Raw genomic sequence first — 17,632 nt, forward strand, 5'->3', positions numbered from 1 at the left:
GATAATTCCAAGATGAATACAAAACGCTTTGGAACGAACAACTTGCGCCAAACGAGATATTCTTCCATCGACAATACAAGATCGGCGAGCTTGCCACCTGTAACGTATCAAAAGAGGAAAGCTGTCGGAAGGTCCTTTTAAAGGACAGTAGCGAGGATCCTCGAGTGAAACAAATGTTGAGAAGCGTTGTAAACGAGCAGTCACGAAGACAATAGGAGGGGTGACCGACGTCCACGCTCCTCCTCATCCTCCCGATGGCATCAGCCGCGATCGTGCATGCGAAGCTCCGGACCGAACGTTATATAATTGTGGCAGATTACTTCCAGCGTTGGTCACATGCATGCTGCCACACTGTGTGCTTACAAACGTTCTGCCGCAGTGGACATTCGACCACCGAACGACGTAAGCGTCGCAGCCACGAGGATGGAACAGCATCGAGGAAGAAACACTGGGATCACGTGGAAACGTCTCAAAGATCTCCTGCTAGATCTTCATTTAAATTCAGATCGTGTGTTTTATCGGTGAGTGCACGCATCATTTCGAATTGTTGATCGTTTTCGGGGCGGGGGGGGTGGGATGGGTTTTCCTGGAGACGTTTCGATTTGGGCTGGAAGAAGATATTCTTCTAGCTTTTTATACTCTTCAAACGAGGATTTTGCGTGTTTTCTTCAACTTTTATATTATTCCATCGATTTTCGTAGTAATACATCCGATCCATTGAACCTTTTTGAAAAAAGTATTTTCTCTCGTTTACAGTTGAATTTTGCGATTCGTAAATTATTCGTGGAAAGGAAAAAATAGATCGGATGTCGGCAAATTGAACATGATCGCGTTCTTCTGTCGGAAGTGCATTATCTCCGTTTTCACGGTGCTCGTGATGCGCGCTTGAATTTGCATTGTCACCGAAAAGTAGCATATTTAGTCTGGTTGAAATAACAGGTTGTCTCGGAATGAATTGACATTGAAACGTGCCTCTGTTAACAGCAGTCTCATACGAAGAAGTTAATTGTCACGATAAAATCTATGACGAGGGCGTATTTTTTATTAGAGTCCTATACGATATAAATTTAGTAGTAAAGTTCTCGTTCTTTCGAAATACTTCGCTTTGTAGGGGAATTTATATCTCGTATAAATTCGATTCAAATCTGATTTGTGATTGTTGGTCGAATCGCAATTAGGATCAATCAATCTCCACGCGCCATAGAGTATGTTTTCAATAGGTAATTGCTCGAACTATGAAAACATAATAAATCTCGTTGTCGAATAATGACATTAGTGGCGTCGAGTTTCGGGGCTTGAACCTTGTACAATTTAATCCACTTAAGGTGAGATCATCGCGACCCTCTTAATTAGCTGAATCAAGAATGGTCGCTTTCGTTCCACGAAGTGGCCTATATTAGCTCATTGGTTTCTCTGGCGCCACCCTCTACGTTTTCTTAATATTTCTATTAAAGATCATCTCTCTCGTTATCCAATTATGACAAGGAATTTTTTTCTACTTAGTCGTTCGTTATTTATCAATTAAACTTCGTATAATACCTCGACAAAAAGAAGTAAAACCTAAAATTGGTAATTTAGTACTTGAAATGTTGTTCCTAAGTCGATGCAAGTGTTTCGACGTACAAAAATTCCTTTTAAAATCAAAGCAGCTTAGATTTCAGCTTACTACACGAGCTATAATACTTAACGCAGCTCTACAAAAATTATCTTAAGCTTCTCAAATGACACTGTCTCCACAATATTATCTTGCAAAAAGTGCTTCGTCTACAAAATAAAAAGTACTTTTCTTAATCTATATATATTTTTTTCCCGAAATATATGACTACTTACTACCTTGTGTCCCTTGCGTGGAAGTCGTTAATGAGAAAAGAGTGGTTTTTCTAACTTCTTCCAGTATTGGTTTGAGTATTGGAAAAAGACCCTGGCTGTGGCTGTTGGTGTGCTTCTGCATAAATTGTATCTGCGCACCTGGATTGTACTTCTGGAGGGAAGAATTCGACGACATCGAGCTCTTCGTGCCCGAAAACTCTGTGATACGTAGCGACGCCGCCTGGGTGAAGACACACTTCCGGGACGATTTCCGATACGAAAGTATCATCGTCACGGCCCCCAACGTTTTGGAGCCGGAAGTGCTGCGCTCGGTACATAGGCGATCATGAATTATACGAGTATCTACGAAGGTTCTTTTCCACTTTAACGCATGATTCTTGTCAAAATTCGTCAAGACTCACGAGATTTACCTAACACTTGGGATCTGTGAGCTGAACCTCCGTTAAATTAAGTCGGTTGTTGAACTGTGTTTCCTTTCTTTCAGATTAGCAAGATAGAGCAGACAGTAAAATCAGTCGCAGTGAACAATAACACCTGGGAAGATGTTTGTGCAGGGTAAGATATAAATGAATTAATCTTTAATCATTTGTTTTTTATTCTTGACTCGAATGGTAAATAAAGATCATATTGAATTACAGGTACTTCACGTGGTTCAACATAGACAACACGACGGACATCTTCAACGATCTCGATGTCACTACAGACATCCTGGTCGAATTGAACAACACGGTGCTAAAAAATGGATGTATATATCAATCCATCGTACAACTTTGGGAAACCAGTATAAAGAAGGACGTTCGTAATTTGACGAAGAAGGAGGTGCTTGAGGACGTGACCAAAGCAATCAAGAACAAGTAAGTCTCGAAATAGACAAAGGATTCGACACTTCGACTCAATTCTTATATCACTTGATTTGTTGCAGGATCAACGACAATATCCTGCTGGATATTGCACCTCTGCTTTCGGGGATATTCTATGACAAGAAAGGTCGAGTTAAAGGTGCCAACGCAACTATTCTAAATTGGTTGCTGAAGAAATCTAATCCAAATTCAGCCAACTGGGAACTAGAGTTCATAAACCGCGTTCTCCATTCGAATATCACGTTTCCTCCAGGAATGGAGGTATATGCGATAGCTTCGCGAAGTTATTTAGACTCTCTGCATCAAATATTAAACAGTAATCTCACGGTGTTATGCTGTGGAATATCTTTGATAGCAGTCTACGTAATGGCGATGATCGGTAAATGCAACGCACTAGAACAACGAATTTATCTTTCAATAATGGGGGTGTTCGTGGTTGGTCAGGCGATTTTGTCCTCATACGGAGTGTGTTACTACTTGGGTTACTCCTATGGACCTATACATTCTATCCTTCCGTTTCTACTCCTTGGTATAGGCGTCGATAACATGTTCGTGATCATGCAAAGCCTGCAGAATCTCCCAGAGACTGATCAGTCTACGGATATTCCGATACGCATTGCTAAAGCTATGCAACAGGCTGGTACGATGCTACATTATGTCATATCGTTCTTAGTATACACAGCGTAGTTTCTTCTTATCTTTTATTTTACATTTTTTTTAAGGTATGTCGATCACTGTGACATCCTTCACGAACATTATCGCGTTTGCCTTTGGCATTACAACTGTGATGCCTACTCTCAGATCTTTCTACGCATTCGCCACATTAGGGATTTTATTTTTATACATATATGAAATTATATTCTTCGTGAGCTGTCTTGTATACGATGAAAAGAGGCTCGAAGCTCGCAAGGACGGTTGCTTCTGCCGACCCAGACTAAACTGGAAACCCAACGAATGTAGTCAGAGAAACACTCAACAGATTATCTTCGAAAACTATATCGGCCCAGGAATCACCAAGATCACGGCGAAAGTAATTATCCTATTAATCACTGTCGGCTTCCTGTGCGTTAACACGTGGGCAGTATTTCAATTGGAGCAAAATTTCGACCCACTTTGGTATTTAAATCAAGACTCCTATCCGATTCAGTTTAACAACAAATTGAAACAGTATTTTCCAAAATATGGAAAACGAGCCGCAATTTATATGACCGGCGTAGATTATTACGAAGACCGTGAATCTCTTTCTCAGCTGGTAAAAGTTCTAAAACGTAATCGGTTCATTAACAATAGCACCCTTGAGCCATGGTTTATTGCCTATGAGAAATGGCTGAATGTTACTGATAAAGGTGAGGCTTGATCTTGAAGTAATGCGATTTTAAAGACAACTTAATGGCAAAATTTTTATTATAGGTGATATTGAGAGCAAAGAAGAATATTATAATATTTTGACGGAATATTTACTTTTGACGAAAGAAGGTCAAGCATACATAAAAGATATCAATTTCGATAAATTACCGGCTGGAGAATATAATATAACGGTATTAATAAATTTTTCTGTACAATGTAGTTGTTCAATAGCTGTACGTCTCAAGGGATTCATTTTTATTTTTCTCAGACGTCGCAAATTCCTATACAACATGTTATGATTAACACAACATCGGAACAAATACAAGCGATGCAACTTATCAGGGAATCGGTTCAAGCGACGAATTTCTCTCATGGCCAGGATTATATAGCAATATTTTCGCCTGATTACGTTTCGTGGACAGCAAACAAAGTAAAGACCCTAATTTTTTTTGTTTAATATATATTATATAATCTAATCATTACCTTTTTGTAGGTCATAGGAGAAGAATTGATCAGGAATTTAGGTCTAGAAATAGTGACCATCGGCGTAGTAATATTGATGTTCCTTAGAAACTTACGAGCATCATTTTGGGTGATTTGTTGCGTATTCTTTACACTTGTTGACTTACTGGGTACCATGTACTTTCTAAATTTGACCATAGAAATGTCTTCAAGTATCATGATTCTATTATGTGCGGGGCTGGCGGTTGACTATGCTGCGCATATGGGATTAGAATTTATACGCGCAAAGGGTAGCAAAAAAGGTAAATGACGAGTTCTTTAACGTGCGAAATTGAAGAAAAGGATTATTATATGGATATATGTGAATGACTTTTACAGAACGTGCGATAGCGACGCTTTCTATTGTTGGTCCAGCTGTATTTAACGGAGGTTTAAGTACGTTCCTAGCATTCGTCTTGCTAGGTTCTAGCGAAGCTTACATATTCAATACCTTCTTTAAGGTATTCTTAAAAAATTTATCTATTTTTATCAATAAAATTCTGTTAGCAAATTTTATAAGAATTGTACCATTTCAGTTATTCACGTGTGTAGTGATATTTGGTCTGTTTCACGGTCTGTTATTTTTACCAGTAATCTTAAGCATAGTCGGACCTGAAGAAAGAGTAAGAAAAGAAAGAAAAGAAACTGTAGTAAGAGAACACAATGGATATTGTAATGTTCCTTTATCTCAAAGTGAGAAAGGTGATATTTTATAAACAAAATTAGAAGCTACAAAATATTTATTTTTTTTCTTTAATGATTTTCTACAATGATTTCTATTTCTTTAGAAGCAGGGACTGGAACTGCCAAATAAAATTTGACAATGTCTCAAAGACTGCTTAGATAAGTATTTGATTAGAAGATTCTAGAATATAAATTGCAATTACAAGCAATGCACATGTACTGTAAAACAGTAGTTTGTATATTCTTTGTTAATCTGTCCTTTTGTAAGAAAAAAAGAGAAAGAAAATAAAAATGTACCCTTTAAAATAATAAATCCTAGTTATCTCTTTCGTCTACCTCTGACTTCCGTCCATTCATCTACAACTTGCATACTATCAGATGTTTCTTCCTCTTCAGAACTATCATTTTCTATAGCACAAAAGGTTTGAATTCTTTTTGCAGGTTCATTTGTAACAAGCCATGGTTGTAACGGCGGCAGTTTTGCAAGCTCTATCGTTACCAGATTTTCAGTATTTTCAGTACAATAACGATAAAACTTCAATAATTCTTCTGCAACTTGCATTGCACTATCATCTTGAAGTTCTGTATTGAAATGCTCATCCATGTAATCTTCTAATTCGTTGGCAATTTCACTACTATTCAGGCCTTCTAGAGATAGAAAAATATCAAAAATCAGTCACAAAATAATTAATATCAAAATATAGTACAAAATAAATGAGATAACGAACCGTTCATGTACATAACCTCTGTCATGTAAAAGCAAAAATCTATCGCCATTCCCTTCGCACCCATACCATGTTCCACTGCCATCTAATAAAAAGATATTCAGCAAATATAAGATGTAAAAATATTTATATATATTTGTATTTACATACATATATTTTATTGCAGATTTGAGAAAATAGATATTTACCCTTAAAGCAGTCCAATTACTGAAAATACGTTGTGTAACCGAAAGAAAAAATTCTTTTGTGTTTGACATTTTATTTGCGACGAGAAATCCTTAACAACACTTACTAATAAAATTAGTAACGATAATTAATCACGACTACCTATTTAACAGTATCCATCTTGAGTTGGCAAATCGGCCATGTGCTTTTAACGTTTCAGGTACAGTTAGGTCGTTAAGACCAGGTTAAATTTTACATTGTAAAGTTGCTCGTAGTTTATACGTTTATACATACATATATGCTGAAATTTTTAGATAAAAATGTATTTCTAAGTATTTTAGACAACTTTTATCAGTATTATAAGGTAAATATTCATTTTTTATTATTTAAATATAAAGAATAATGTGCAAATGATTATTTATTTTCTCGTAAATAATTTGTCACGAAGATATGTCAGACGCTTTTGAAGAGATACAGGCAATTAAAATAAAAAGAAACAGTCTACGAGAGAAATTGCAGAAAAGAAAACGCGAGAGACATGAATTATTTACTCTTACTTCTACAACACCAGTATCATCCTCCTTGACAAATGAATCACCTCTTTCTAATGGTAATTGAATTTATTTCTTTTTTATTTATTTCGTTTCATATATTTAAAATTGAACCTTAAATATAATTTTAAAGTTTTATTTAAGTGTTAAAAGTAAGATACAATTCTTTGTCAGATTCAATGGGACATTCACATCGATCCGACCACAGTGAATATGAAAGAGACGTGTTATGTATTTTACATGAATCATTACCCAATTTACCAATCACATCTGCAGAACTAATAGATCTACTTCGTAAAAATCTTAATGCAGATGTATCATCTCCAGATATTCACAAAATTTTGGAAAAGCTTGCAGCTCAAGATATTGTTAAGTTAGTAAGTTTCTGCATCATCCCAAATTGGAACCTCATATGCAAATAAATAATTGAATGCTTTTTCAGAATCAAGGAAGTAACAGAAAATGGTGTTTTTGGATATACAGTATTGTCAGTGGCAGAATCACAATCATCATATCAGTCTCAGTCAGATGACACAGAAAATCCAGAGAGTGCAGAAACATCTGCATCTGAATTGAATGACTATGTACCTGCAGAGAAGCAACCCAAATTAGATAAGAAAAATACAGAGGATATAATGTCACTTATATCTATGCCTACTATTAGAGAAAAAGAAAATAAGAAGGTTGGAGAACAAATTTTAGATTTGTTATCAAAGCAAACATCTAAGGAGAAATCATTAGCTGAAAGATTTCGGTCTCAAGGAGGAGCACAAGTTATGGAGTTCTGTCCTCATGGCACAAGAGTAGATTGTGTCAAGTTAAATGGTGGACCAGGATTTGCAGAAAAGTGTAAAAAACTTCATTTCAAAAAAATTATTCAAAGTCACACAGATGAATCTTTAGGTGACTGTAGTTTTCTTAATACTTGCTTTCATATGGATACATGCAAGTATGTATTCTAAATGTAATTATTTTTAATTATAATGTACAATCACTCGATTCTTTGTTTTATTTAAATATTTTATTGTATAGATATGTTCATTACGAAGTGGATGGACCAACAACTCAGCCAAAGGAGTCAAACGAAACAGACAATGCAAATAATAGTGCAGTGAATAAAGGTTTAACAGTAGATAGTAAAAATGGTAGTAGTACTGCGTGTCCACCTCCTAGCGGATCATTAGGTAGTGAATTGACTCTTTATCCACCACAATGGATACAATGTGATTTACGTTATCTTGATATGACTGTCCTGGGTAAATTTGCTGTTATAATGGCTGACCCTCCATGGGACATACATATGGAATTACCATATGGTACCATGTCAGATGATGAAATGAGACAATTAGGTATACCTGCTCTTCAAGATGAAGGTCTCCTATTTTTATGGGTAACAGGGAGAGCAATGGAACTTGGTAGAGAGTGCCTACAATTGTGGGGATACGAAAGAGTAGATGAGATCATATGGGTGAAGACTAACCAATTACAAAGGATAATAAGAACTGGCAGAACAGGTCACTGGCTAAACCATGGCAAAGAACATTGCTTAGTCGGCATGAAAGGAAATCCGAGAATTAATCGAGGCTTGGATAGCGATGTTATAGTAGCCGAAGTTCGTGCAACCAGTCACAAACCTGACGAAATCTATGGAATCATCGAACGTATGAGCCCAGGAACAAGAAAAATAGAATTATTTGGTCGACCACATAATGTTCAACCTAATTGGATCACATTAGGCAATCAAGTAGATGGAGTTCACTTGATTGATCCACAACTTATTAAAGCCTTTAAAAAGCGTTATCCAGATGGAAATTCAATGAAACCTAGTAAACCGTAAGCATTTTAGACAATATAAAATAAGTGGATAATTATTTTACTACAAATGTTACAATGGAATTGTGTTTAATAAAACTTGAATATAAATTCCAGATTTCCATTTTTTTATTCTGTTTTAAAATATCCATAAAAAAATAATTCCATTTTTAAATACATAAATGAGCATACTTATATAAATTGCATTTACAATTACGTTAATCGATCCCCATTTTTTCTTACAATTAACATCAGAAATATTTGTACAGATTTATTAAAAATATTTAGTTCATATCTTAACTAGTACGTGTTTACATTTATATATATATATATAAATATATATATTATTATCTTCACATCAGCACCTCTATTATATACTTAAATATATGAATATGTATATATATATAATTTATATATTTTACACTAATACTATTTACTTCAAAATATGTAAATAATACATAGGTAAGTACACGTGTTAATATATAATAATTCTTTTAGATTGAAACTGGAATGTGATCTTTAAAGCGTAATGAAATATGAGCGAATTTAACAATAATTTATGATACACACAGATGTTCCTACTATGACTGAACTAAACGTTTTTTTAATGGATCTAAATTATATTTCTACTTATATATGATAATGTATGAACATAAAATAATAAATTCAAAGTTGCCTAATGTTAAACAAAACCAATGCTGCTGCTACGCTTCTGTTTTAAAAAACTCCTTTTTAATGTTAATGAAAAATTATTTTCATTTGTTTTATTCATAGACAATCTAGTAGATCGATTTGTTTTTGATGATGTTAGAATTTCCTCATTTTCTTTTTCACTGATACCAATTAGATTTTGTGATGAACTAATATTGCATTTGTAAACTTTACTAAACGAATCAATCCAATGTCTTTTTCCATGTTCATCTTCTGTTATTAAAATTTGATCTCCAATTTTAAATCCATAATCAAACTTTTCATTTGTACTTATGCAGATTTGTTCCTTGAGTATAACAGGACAAAATAAATTGTACCTTTTACTTGAAGATCTTGTTCCGCGAGTTATTGCAAAACCAGTGTTAAAAAGAAAACACTGAAGTTTCTAAAAATCATAATTTTTTTCGCATGTATATATAAATTTGTATCTATTTATTTACACATAATTAATAGAATCATTTACAAAATATTCTTACCATTCCCCTTGTATCTTTAAGCTGCCCTTGAGTGATTAACTCTGTTGCATTTTCAATGCATTTACTGGGATCATAATCTAGCTTTACATTAATTTTTGACTGAGCCAATTTGCATTCTGCATCACCCATGGTTTTATCTATATTTTTAAGTAAATTGGATATCAAGTCATATGCTTCTTTTAAGGATGTTTGATCTGTATGTGTTGCTACAGTATGCTTTAATATTTCCTTAACCAATAAAGGGTATTTAACAATTCTTGATCTTGCTACATCTATATAAGTCCACAAATCTATTGAATGAGGAGATTCTAAACGTTTTTTTAAAAAAGATTGAAAACGTTTGTTTGTCAACCTTTTTTCATCTAACAAGTGTTTTGCCCATATTTGTGTTCGGCACCTTTCCAGGTATGGGTTTGTTAATGTTGGAATCTGAAAAAATTATAATAGAATAAATATGTAAGTTTGTAAACTGTGTTAAACATTCAATACCTAGGATTAATTATAACTAACCCAATTTAATATTGTAGATCCAACTGTCTCTGTAAATCCATATTTATCTCTTAGACCAATTAATTCATTTCTCAATCTATTATGTATTTCAATGAGTTGTGTTATATCTCCAAAAACTGTAATTAATTCATCAGAACTAAAAATACTACTAGATATCAGTGGTTCATAGTAAAAATCTTTGAGAACACATAAGTCATTAATGAATACATTTTCTCCACAATACAATTCATAAATTGCTTCTTGTCTTTTCACTTCTTTTCTGCTTAAAACATAATTAGGTTTATCCTTGATATTTGTATTTGCTACATCAAGTACCCAACTTCTGAGTGTAATATTATTAGAGTTTTCAATATTATTTTTGTGCCTAAGAAATAGAGTTGAATTAAATGAATATCCTTGAATTATGTTGAAAGTATATTTAATAATGTTCTTTATACTTTTTCTTTAATGTTCCTGTATCTGCTTCATTATTCACAAATGGCAAGTCTGGTGTATTTGGTTGAATTGTGAAAGATCTATGAAAATTATTTCCTTGTTTACTACCTAGAGTAGAAGATGAAAAGATGCTGCTGGCCACTTCTGTAATTCTTCTTCTTTTTTTCTTTTTGCCTACATCCGATTCGATAGATATGTCCATTGAGTTGATACTAATAGCATCACTTTTTGGACGTTTTCTTGTTCGCTAATTTGTGAGTAGAATGTCATTTATAATTATAAACACCAGCAATATACAAAAGTAACTATCAAATAAAAATGTATTTAAAAATCACTGATGAACCATCAGTCAAAATAAGTGTAAAAAATCCAATATATAATTCATAAAATTAAAAAATAAAACACTTATAATGTCATCAAACGTCTACTAAACTAATAGGTTAGTGAAGCTTCATGTTTAAGGTATCTTCGACAATACGTAAAAACTTACCAGCCAAAATTTTTTTCGAGGTTCTTGAAATGCATCTTTATTTGTATTATTGCTATCATCATACATTTCCCCTAAACTTTTAAAAACTCACGTATAATTGAAATACATGCAGTTATTCATATTCCATAAAACATAACAGATGAGATAACCGTTGGTGTAGATGTAAGCCTTTGAGAAGAACAACCCATTAGTTCAAACTTTATAAGTGTAAACTATTAAATACTTTCTATTTATTCTAATATAATGGATACTTTCACTCTCATATTATATATTATCTTTATATTATTCCTTATATGGTAGGAATTTTTTCACATTATTTAAATTACTAGAAGCGTCATTTAGTAGTTAATTAACCCTACCTTTCCTACATTTACTTTGTATTTAATTCGTAAACCTATTTTCTACATTTAATTTGTATTAAAATATTTCCATTAATCTATAACATTCTTGAATTAAAAAGAAAACATGGAAATGTAAATTTTTCTATAGGTTCGCAATCTTTGTTTAATTATAAACGTTGGAGAGGGAGAAAATGACTGAATCCATTTTCAAACGTATAGGTGTTTTGGATTGTATCGACATATTTACATTGACATATTATCTAAAATTTTACAAGTACTTTTACTAAAAATTTACTTATTTCCGTATCGGTTCAGAAATAGATATTGTATATTTTATTATTCGATAAAAAATTGTTTCTTTTCGAATATTTATATTTGTTTTTAAACACGTGTTAAATGAAGAGGTTAGGACAGGTAACTTCATATCTAAAAACAAATACCTAGTATATTTATATCCACTTCGTAATTACAGTCTTTTTTTATTAATTTTTTTTTTTTCAGGAAAAACATTTCCATGGAACGGCAATGCGAACGCCGTTTTAAGAAATCTATTAATATGCAAACTATGAATACAAAGGATAAAAAGACCGATCAGCGTATGATCCCACACACAGAGCGTAATGCGACTGGTCGAAATTGGGAAATGTTTAAAAATTTAGTACTTCATCCATCACCATCAGGTTCAGATTCTACTGATAAAGAAAATGTTAATAAGAAGAAATCTTCACATCAAAAACCAAGAAAAAAGCATTATTCATCTGTATTGAATGTAGATCATATATCATGTAATGAAGAAGAAATAGTTTATGATGAAAATAAAAAAAAGCTAACGAAACAGATAGCAATAGATTGTGAAATGGTTGGCATAGGAGATGGCAGTGAAAGTATGTTAGCTAGAGTATCCATTGTGAACCGTCATGGTTTTTGTGTTTATGACAAATATGTAAAGCCAAGAGAACCTGTTCAAGATTATAGAACTAGAGTTAGTGGTATTAGGCCTCATGATCTTCAAAATGGAGAAGAATTTCAGATTGTTCAGAATGAAGTAGCAGAAATTTTAAGAGGTCGCACTGTAGTTGGTCATGCATTAAAACATGATCTTGATGTACTATATCTTTCTCATCCAAGGAAATATTTACGAGATACTTCCAGATTTAAAACCTTTAGACAATTATCTGGGGGATATACTCCTAGTTTGAAGAAACTTGCACATGAATTATTAGGCAAAGAAATACAAACAGGGGAACATAACTCTATCGAAGATGCAAGAGTTGCAATGCAGTTGTACGTACTGTACAAAAATATGTGGGAATCTGAATTTTATTCTAAACGATAATTTATACTATAACGAAGGATCTATCTCCATTATCTATCTTTTAAATACAAGATTACAAGAAATACATAGAGAATAGGTTTATTTTATATAAAATAATTTTGTATCAGACATTTGAATTTATCTTATGGTCAAATTCAATAATAATATTCACATTTTATTTCATAAATTTTAAGTCTACCTATACAGTGTGTCTGTTTTATCCATATGTGACTAAATATCTTTGAAAATATACAAAACATGTAATAAAAAAATAAATGATAAATGTAATAAAAGAGGTTTATTTAAGAGCTCAAAATGTTCACAGGCCCTTTCAGGGTCATTCCATGATCACATAAATATCAGTAGTACATGTTTCCTAATATGCTACAACTTTTACCTAAACCATTTTTTCGTATTTTGTATATTTTTCAAAATATTTAATTGTATATAGATAAAACGTAAACATTCTATATGTTTAATTAAAACTGTAATCTATGTAAATAGAATAGTGTTATCAGAATGTACAAAAAGGGATGTTAAAAGTCTCAAAATATATTTTCTTTTTGATAAAGATCTTACATGATTATTTTACTTTTTCAATGCCAATTATAAATAATTGAATTACATACAGATACATAAATATTTGCGTAATGAGAACGATAGAGAGGAAATCTATGATTTTCCACTATCATTGTTTCTTATAGTGATTCTATGAACGCACTTTTATTAACAAAAAATTCGAATGACATGCAAGAAATACTACAGTATACAGTACTAGCTTATTTTTGTTTTTTATTATCAGAGATGCTCAATCTTTACGTCAATTCGGCTCTTTCTTCCTTATAAAGGAAGACAAAGAATCTGTATAAAGTATAAGCCAAATCGTCTCAAACATGAACGTCAATGCAGAATTATTCCATCACCCTTAGTGGATATCGCAAATTAACCTTTTGCACTCGGCATATCTAGGCATATTTCTCATTTCTCTATTTGTTTCTTTTTTCCTACAATGTGGAGGCGAAACTTCAGGGAAATATATATTTATAAAAAATTTGGAGCTTGTAATTTTGTGCTATATAATCATCGATAATCTCTTTGTGTCCCGTTAGGGGGGATATCCGAGCTGTCTGCTAAATTTACAGTGTACCCTCAGAGGAGACAGTCGAGTATAAAGGGTTAAAATCCGTGTCGGACGGTGTAATTAATTATAAGCCAAGTTTTGTTGGCAAAGTGACATTCGAACAATTTTCCTTCAACTTTAGAATACAAATACAACTGTCCTTTCTTGAACGAAATATGTGGGGTATGGATACAATTCAAATTCAAACATGATGACAGCCTATTATGGGAACATATTACATACATCAATCGAAAATCCTATTCTTGGTTTTAACGACCTTCCTATCAGCATCTAGCCTCTTTATTTGATTGATATACAGATACAATAAAAAAAGAATTAAAATATTTTGTGGAAATTACCATTAATACGAATCATTATTTGTTGATCGAAGTTGCGATTTGTTTTAAAATTTTGGCGGTGCAAGAAAGATTTCCCTCGCATGGAAGATATGTTACGAGAGGAAAACGAAGAATTAGAAATTCATACAAGCGAGATACTGCGTAAGAAGCACTTTCGTTTATTGACTCCGATCATTACAAATATTCATAAAGATTGTTTTATGAATTTTGTAGATGATTTCGTAAATTATCGGATCTATAACTATAGGCCAACAAAGTCATTAATGACTATCCTATTCGATGTTAAAAATTTGATGTCACGGCATAATGTAATGTTTAAATTTAAACGCGTTGATTAAAAATTCGATCGTCTGCAATGCCGTTAGAAGTGAAAGATGTTGCAGTGTTTAGAGTTGTTATCAACTCTTGTCTTTTTTATCTGTTATATGTTTGAAAGTATGACGCGATAATGGGAAAATGAAATCGATTGTTGAATGTATTTTTATCAGACTGCTTTTTGTGTAGAAAATTAATTCAAGCTTTTTGTATATGCAAAAGCTAAACATATGTATATAATGGGCATGTACTAAAAATATATTACGAAAAATAAATGTTATATATGATTTTGAAAGCGACTGATCACATGACGCCACGAAAAGAATTATCATCTAAAAATAATAAAAAAACTCCTTTACCGTTTCAAAGTTAATGCAACAGCATGTTTCCAAAGAAGGAGCAAGGCCGCTGATCGTCGTTACTTGCCATAGCTAGAATTTTATATGCTGATCTCTTATATAGTAAATATACAGAGTACATGACGACCTTGTTATCAGCATCAGACACTTTTTGAACGATACACTTCGACTTTCCGTATACTGATTATTTCACGCTTGATCACTTCATATTTGTTCGCTGACTATAATACACGAGTACTGCTAGCAATTATTTGATTTTTCATCTGGTAAGTAAATCGTTACATCAGTCAACATAACTCGCATTCTACTAAATCAGAATAATCTACAAACGCAAATCGCGCTTTCTATTTACTTCTTTCAAATATGTATATTTGACTACATTCTATTGCAAGCATTTTTACGTCAATCGAAATATGTTTTACTATCCAATGCAAGAATGTCAGTAGTAAGGAAAGTGTTCTGTAAGAGAAAAAGGAAGAAACGTTCACGTTCGTTACTTTCAATCGTTGCACCTTTCCATTTGCAGCTTGACCGGGTCTACTAGTACATTACACGATATCATTAACGATTGAATCTGTATTTTCAATCTCGTTAGATATCATTTTTGGAAGTGACAAGTGACACGTGCATCAAAAACTACTTTTTATATCACCATTTGGCAGCTATTGAATCAAGACGGAAGTCCTCGAAAGAATAAGAAATTACAGGTGTTATCCAGAACAAGTGCATTTCAAAATTTCCAGGTTTTGTCGAATTCTTCAGAAATATGAAGATCGCCGTGATCGGTGCTGGATCAGCTGGTCTTGCTGCTTTACGGCATTGCACTTCCGGTACATACGACACTGAGGTAATATGCTACGAAAAAACTGATCAAGTAGGCGGTACATGGATTTACAGGGAAGAAACTGGTTTAGATCGATACGGTTTACCAATACACACCAGTATGTACAAAAATTTAAGGCAAGTCAACTATAGAATGATACTAAATGCACGATAAACTGTTCACTTATAGTGTTATTTTTAATGATGTATTCGATCGTTTGTATTACATAGAACGAATCTTCCGAAGGAAGTTATGGGGTATCCTGATTATCCTGTTCCCGATACTCCCGACAGTTATTTGACTCGCACTCAAATACTTGAATTTTTAAATTCTTACTGCAATCATTTTAATCTTCGCCAGTATATCCGGGTATTTAATAATTTTTAAGAATATGAATTATGTTGTTTATTATTGAAGAAAATATTCAAGAGTGTATTTTGCAGTTTTTACATAACGTGGAATTAGTGGAGCCATCGACAGGGGACCGGAAGTGGACGATTAAAGTAAAAAATCTAGAAAAAGATACTGTCTTAACAGAGTCATTTGATGCAGTTATGGTGTGTAATGGTCATTACTTCGAGCCCAGTACGCCAAATTTAAAAGGTCAGAAGACTTTCCAAGGACAGCAATTGCATAGTCATGATTATAGGGTGCCGGATATTTTTACCGATAAGACTGTACTTGTACTTGGCGCCGGGCCTTCCGGTATGTAACATTGCCTGCGGCCTTTAGTTTTTCTTGTAAAATGCCTTTTTAATATTGCTTTTATGAAAACAACAGGAATGGATTTGGCTTTGGAAATATCAAGGAAAGCAAAGCGTGTAATTTTAAGTCACCATCTGAAGGATCCTATAGGCACTGTATTTCCTGAAAATGTTGTTCAGGTAACTGATGAAAAGCAAATAAAGCACACATGTAAGAAATGTTATTTCAATTTTTATCTTTTCAGAAACCAGATGTAAAAGAAGTGACTGAACACGATGTTCTTTTCAAAGATGACAGTAAAGAAACCGTGGACGTGCTTTTTTATTGTACAGGTAATTATCGTACAACTTTATTTATAAAACGATAATTTAATCTTTCTTTTCGATCAAAGGGTATAAATATAGTTTCCCCTTTTTGAGCGAAAAATGTGGAGTACGGGTAGATTCCAATATGGTGACACCATTATGGAAACATTTAGTATCGATCGAAAATCCCACCCTGGCCTTGGTTGGTCTTCCCTTCTATGTTTGCGCTTTCAGCATGTTCGATCTGCAGGTGCGACTGAAAGAAAAATTGATATTGTAACGTTTTTTATCGCATGAACTACCTTAGTATGAGTCACTTATTTATTGATCAAAGGTCCGTTTTATCTTGCAATATTGGTTTGGCAAGAAAGACTTTCCTTCTAAAGCGAATATGTTACAAGAAGAAGCGGAAGAATTTGAAAACCGCAGAAAAGAGGGCTTGGAAAAAAGACACTTCCACATGATGGGATTTAAGCAGGGCCATTACTATGACGATCTAGCAAATACTGCGGGAATAACACCATTGCCACCGGTTCTTACAAAATTGCACAACGAAAGCAGTACGCGCTTCTTAGATGACCTGGTGCATTATCGAGAAAGTAGATATAGGATCATCGATGACTATAATTTTATTCAGCTTTGAAATGATATATTTTGTTCGCAATAAAGAATAAATATTCTCCGATCTTACACAATTAATATAAAGATATTTTATGCTGAATAGATCCAATTATAAAGATTATATAAAATAGACTGGAAGTTACATTCTTATCCTATTTTATAATATTAACGATGACATGATAGATGAATTGTACACCTTTTTGTTACGTGATAATATAATAGTAAAGCAGAAAAGATTTTTTGCATTAAAGTCAATCATATTTCGTACATTT

The 17,632-nt window shown here is 33.1% G+C and overlaps 6 protein-coding genes across 12 annotated transcripts; 4 read left to right on the forward strand and 2 right to left on the reverse strand.

Moving 5' to 3' along the window:
* The first annotated feature begins 205 nt into the window (after positions 1 to 205).
* On the forward strand, positions 206 to 5,467 carry LOC122569246 (patched domain-containing protein 3-like). Of its 2 annotated transcripts, XM_043729995.1 has the most exons (12): positions 206 to 521; positions 1,895 to 2,141; positions 2,315 to 2,385; positions 2,469 to 2,684; positions 2,753 to 3,330; positions 3,413 to 4,036; positions 4,101 to 4,228; positions 4,306 to 4,467; positions 4,531 to 4,801; positions 4,878 to 4,999; positions 5,075 to 5,240; positions 5,327 to 5,467. In XM_043729995.1, the coding sequence occupies exons 1-12, from the start codon at positions 337 to 339 to the stop codon at positions 5,350 to 5,352; spliced, it is 2,796 nt and encodes a 931-aa protein (XP_043585930.1). In that variant the 5' UTR covers positions 206 to 336; the 3' UTR covers positions 5,353 to 5,467. The 2 variants fall into 2 exon arrangements, 1 of the variants encoding a protein (XP_043585930.1); XR_006317385.1 differs by lacking the exon at positions 5,327 to 5,467 and having other exon boundaries at positions 4,531 to 4,800; positions 4,876 to 4,999; positions 5,075 to 5,212.
* On the reverse strand, positions 5,261 to 6,336 carry LOC122569310. Its single transcript, XM_043730170.1, has 3 exons — positions 6,136 to 6,336; positions 5,951 to 6,032; positions 5,261 to 5,870 (listed from the first exon to the last, which is right to left on the reverse strand). Exons 1-3 carry the CDS (start codon positions 6,202 to 6,204, stop codon positions 5,542 to 5,544), a joined length of 480 nt encoding a protein of 159 aa, XP_043586105.1. The 5' UTR covers positions 6,205 to 6,336; the 3' UTR covers positions 5,261 to 5,541.
* LOC122569257 (N6-adenosine-methyltransferase catalytic subunit) lies at positions 6,335 to 9,148 on the forward strand. Its single transcript, XM_043730022.1, has 6 exons — positions 6,335 to 6,476; positions 6,561 to 6,722; positions 6,838 to 7,036; positions 7,106 to 7,612; positions 7,696 to 8,496; positions 8,974 to 9,148. The coding sequence occupies exons 2-6, from the start codon at positions 6,563 to 6,565 to the stop codon at positions 8,996 to 8,998; spliced, it is 1,692 nt and encodes a 563-aa protein (XP_043585957.1). The 5' UTR covers positions 6,335 to 6,476; positions 6,561 to 6,562; the 3' UTR covers positions 8,999 to 9,148.
* Positions 8,583 to 15,044, reverse strand: LOC122569260 (rho guanine nucleotide exchange factor 3-like). Of its 3 annotated transcripts, none has more exons than XM_043730037.1 (6): positions 14,907 to 15,044; positions 11,098 to 11,265; positions 10,610 to 10,854; positions 10,173 to 10,536; positions 9,663 to 10,091; positions 8,583 to 9,571 (listed from the first exon to the last, which is right to left on the reverse strand). In XM_043730037.1, exons 2-6 carry the CDS (start codon positions 11,161 to 11,163, stop codon positions 9,158 to 9,160), a joined length of 1,518 nt encoding a protein of 505 aa, XP_043585972.1. In that variant the 5' UTR covers positions 11,164 to 11,265; positions 14,907 to 15,044; the 3' UTR covers positions 8,583 to 9,157. The 3 variants fall into 3 exon arrangements, with proteins under 3 accessions (XP_043585972.1, XP_043585991.1, XP_043585982.1); XM_043730056.1 differs by lacking the exon at positions 14,907 to 15,044 and adding an exon at positions 11,879 to 12,002; XM_043730047.1 differs by lacking the exon at positions 14,907 to 15,044 and adding an exon at positions 11,457 to 11,598.
* Positions 11,177 to 13,331, forward strand: LOC122569299 (RNA exonuclease 4). Of its 3 annotated transcripts, none has more exons than XM_043730142.1 (2): positions 11,177 to 11,393; positions 11,940 to 13,331. In XM_043730142.1, exons 1-2 carry the CDS (start codon positions 11,341 to 11,343, stop codon positions 12,772 to 12,774), a joined length of 888 nt encoding a protein of 295 aa, XP_043586077.1. In that variant the 5' UTR covers positions 11,177 to 11,340; the 3' UTR covers positions 12,775 to 13,331. The 3 variants fall into 3 exon arrangements, with proteins under 3 accessions (XP_043586077.1, XP_043586096.1, XP_043586087.1); XM_043730161.1 differs by lacking the exon at positions 11,177 to 11,393 and adding an exon at positions 11,636 to 11,852; XM_043730152.1 differs by lacking the exon at positions 11,177 to 11,393 and adding an exon at positions 11,706 to 11,842.
* LOC122569288 (senecionine N-oxygenase) lies at positions 15,031 to 17,602 on the forward strand. Of its 2 annotated transcripts, none has more exons than XM_043730108.1 (8): positions 15,031 to 15,172; positions 15,433 to 15,866; positions 15,960 to 16,098; positions 16,173 to 16,434; positions 16,510 to 16,613; positions 16,679 to 16,766; positions 16,826 to 16,989; positions 17,074 to 17,602. In XM_043730108.1, exons 2-8 carry the CDS (start codon positions 15,673 to 15,675, stop codon positions 17,380 to 17,382), a joined length of 1,260 nt encoding a protein of 419 aa, XP_043586043.1. In that variant the 5' UTR covers positions 15,031 to 15,172; positions 15,433 to 15,672; the 3' UTR covers positions 17,383 to 17,602. The 2 variants fall into 2 exon arrangements, with proteins under 2 accessions (XP_043586043.1, XP_043586050.1); XM_043730115.1 differs by having other exon boundaries at positions 15,053 to 15,172; positions 15,650 to 15,866.
* Positions 17,603 to 17,632: the final 30 nt, after the last annotated feature.

This window comes from Bombus pyrosoma, linkage group LG1, assembly GCF_014825855.1.
Source record: "Bombus pyrosoma isolate SC7728 linkage group LG1, ASM1482585v1, whole genome shotgun sequence".
NCBI lineage: Eukaryota > Metazoa > Arthropoda > Insecta > Hymenoptera > Apidae > Bombus > Bombus pyrosoma.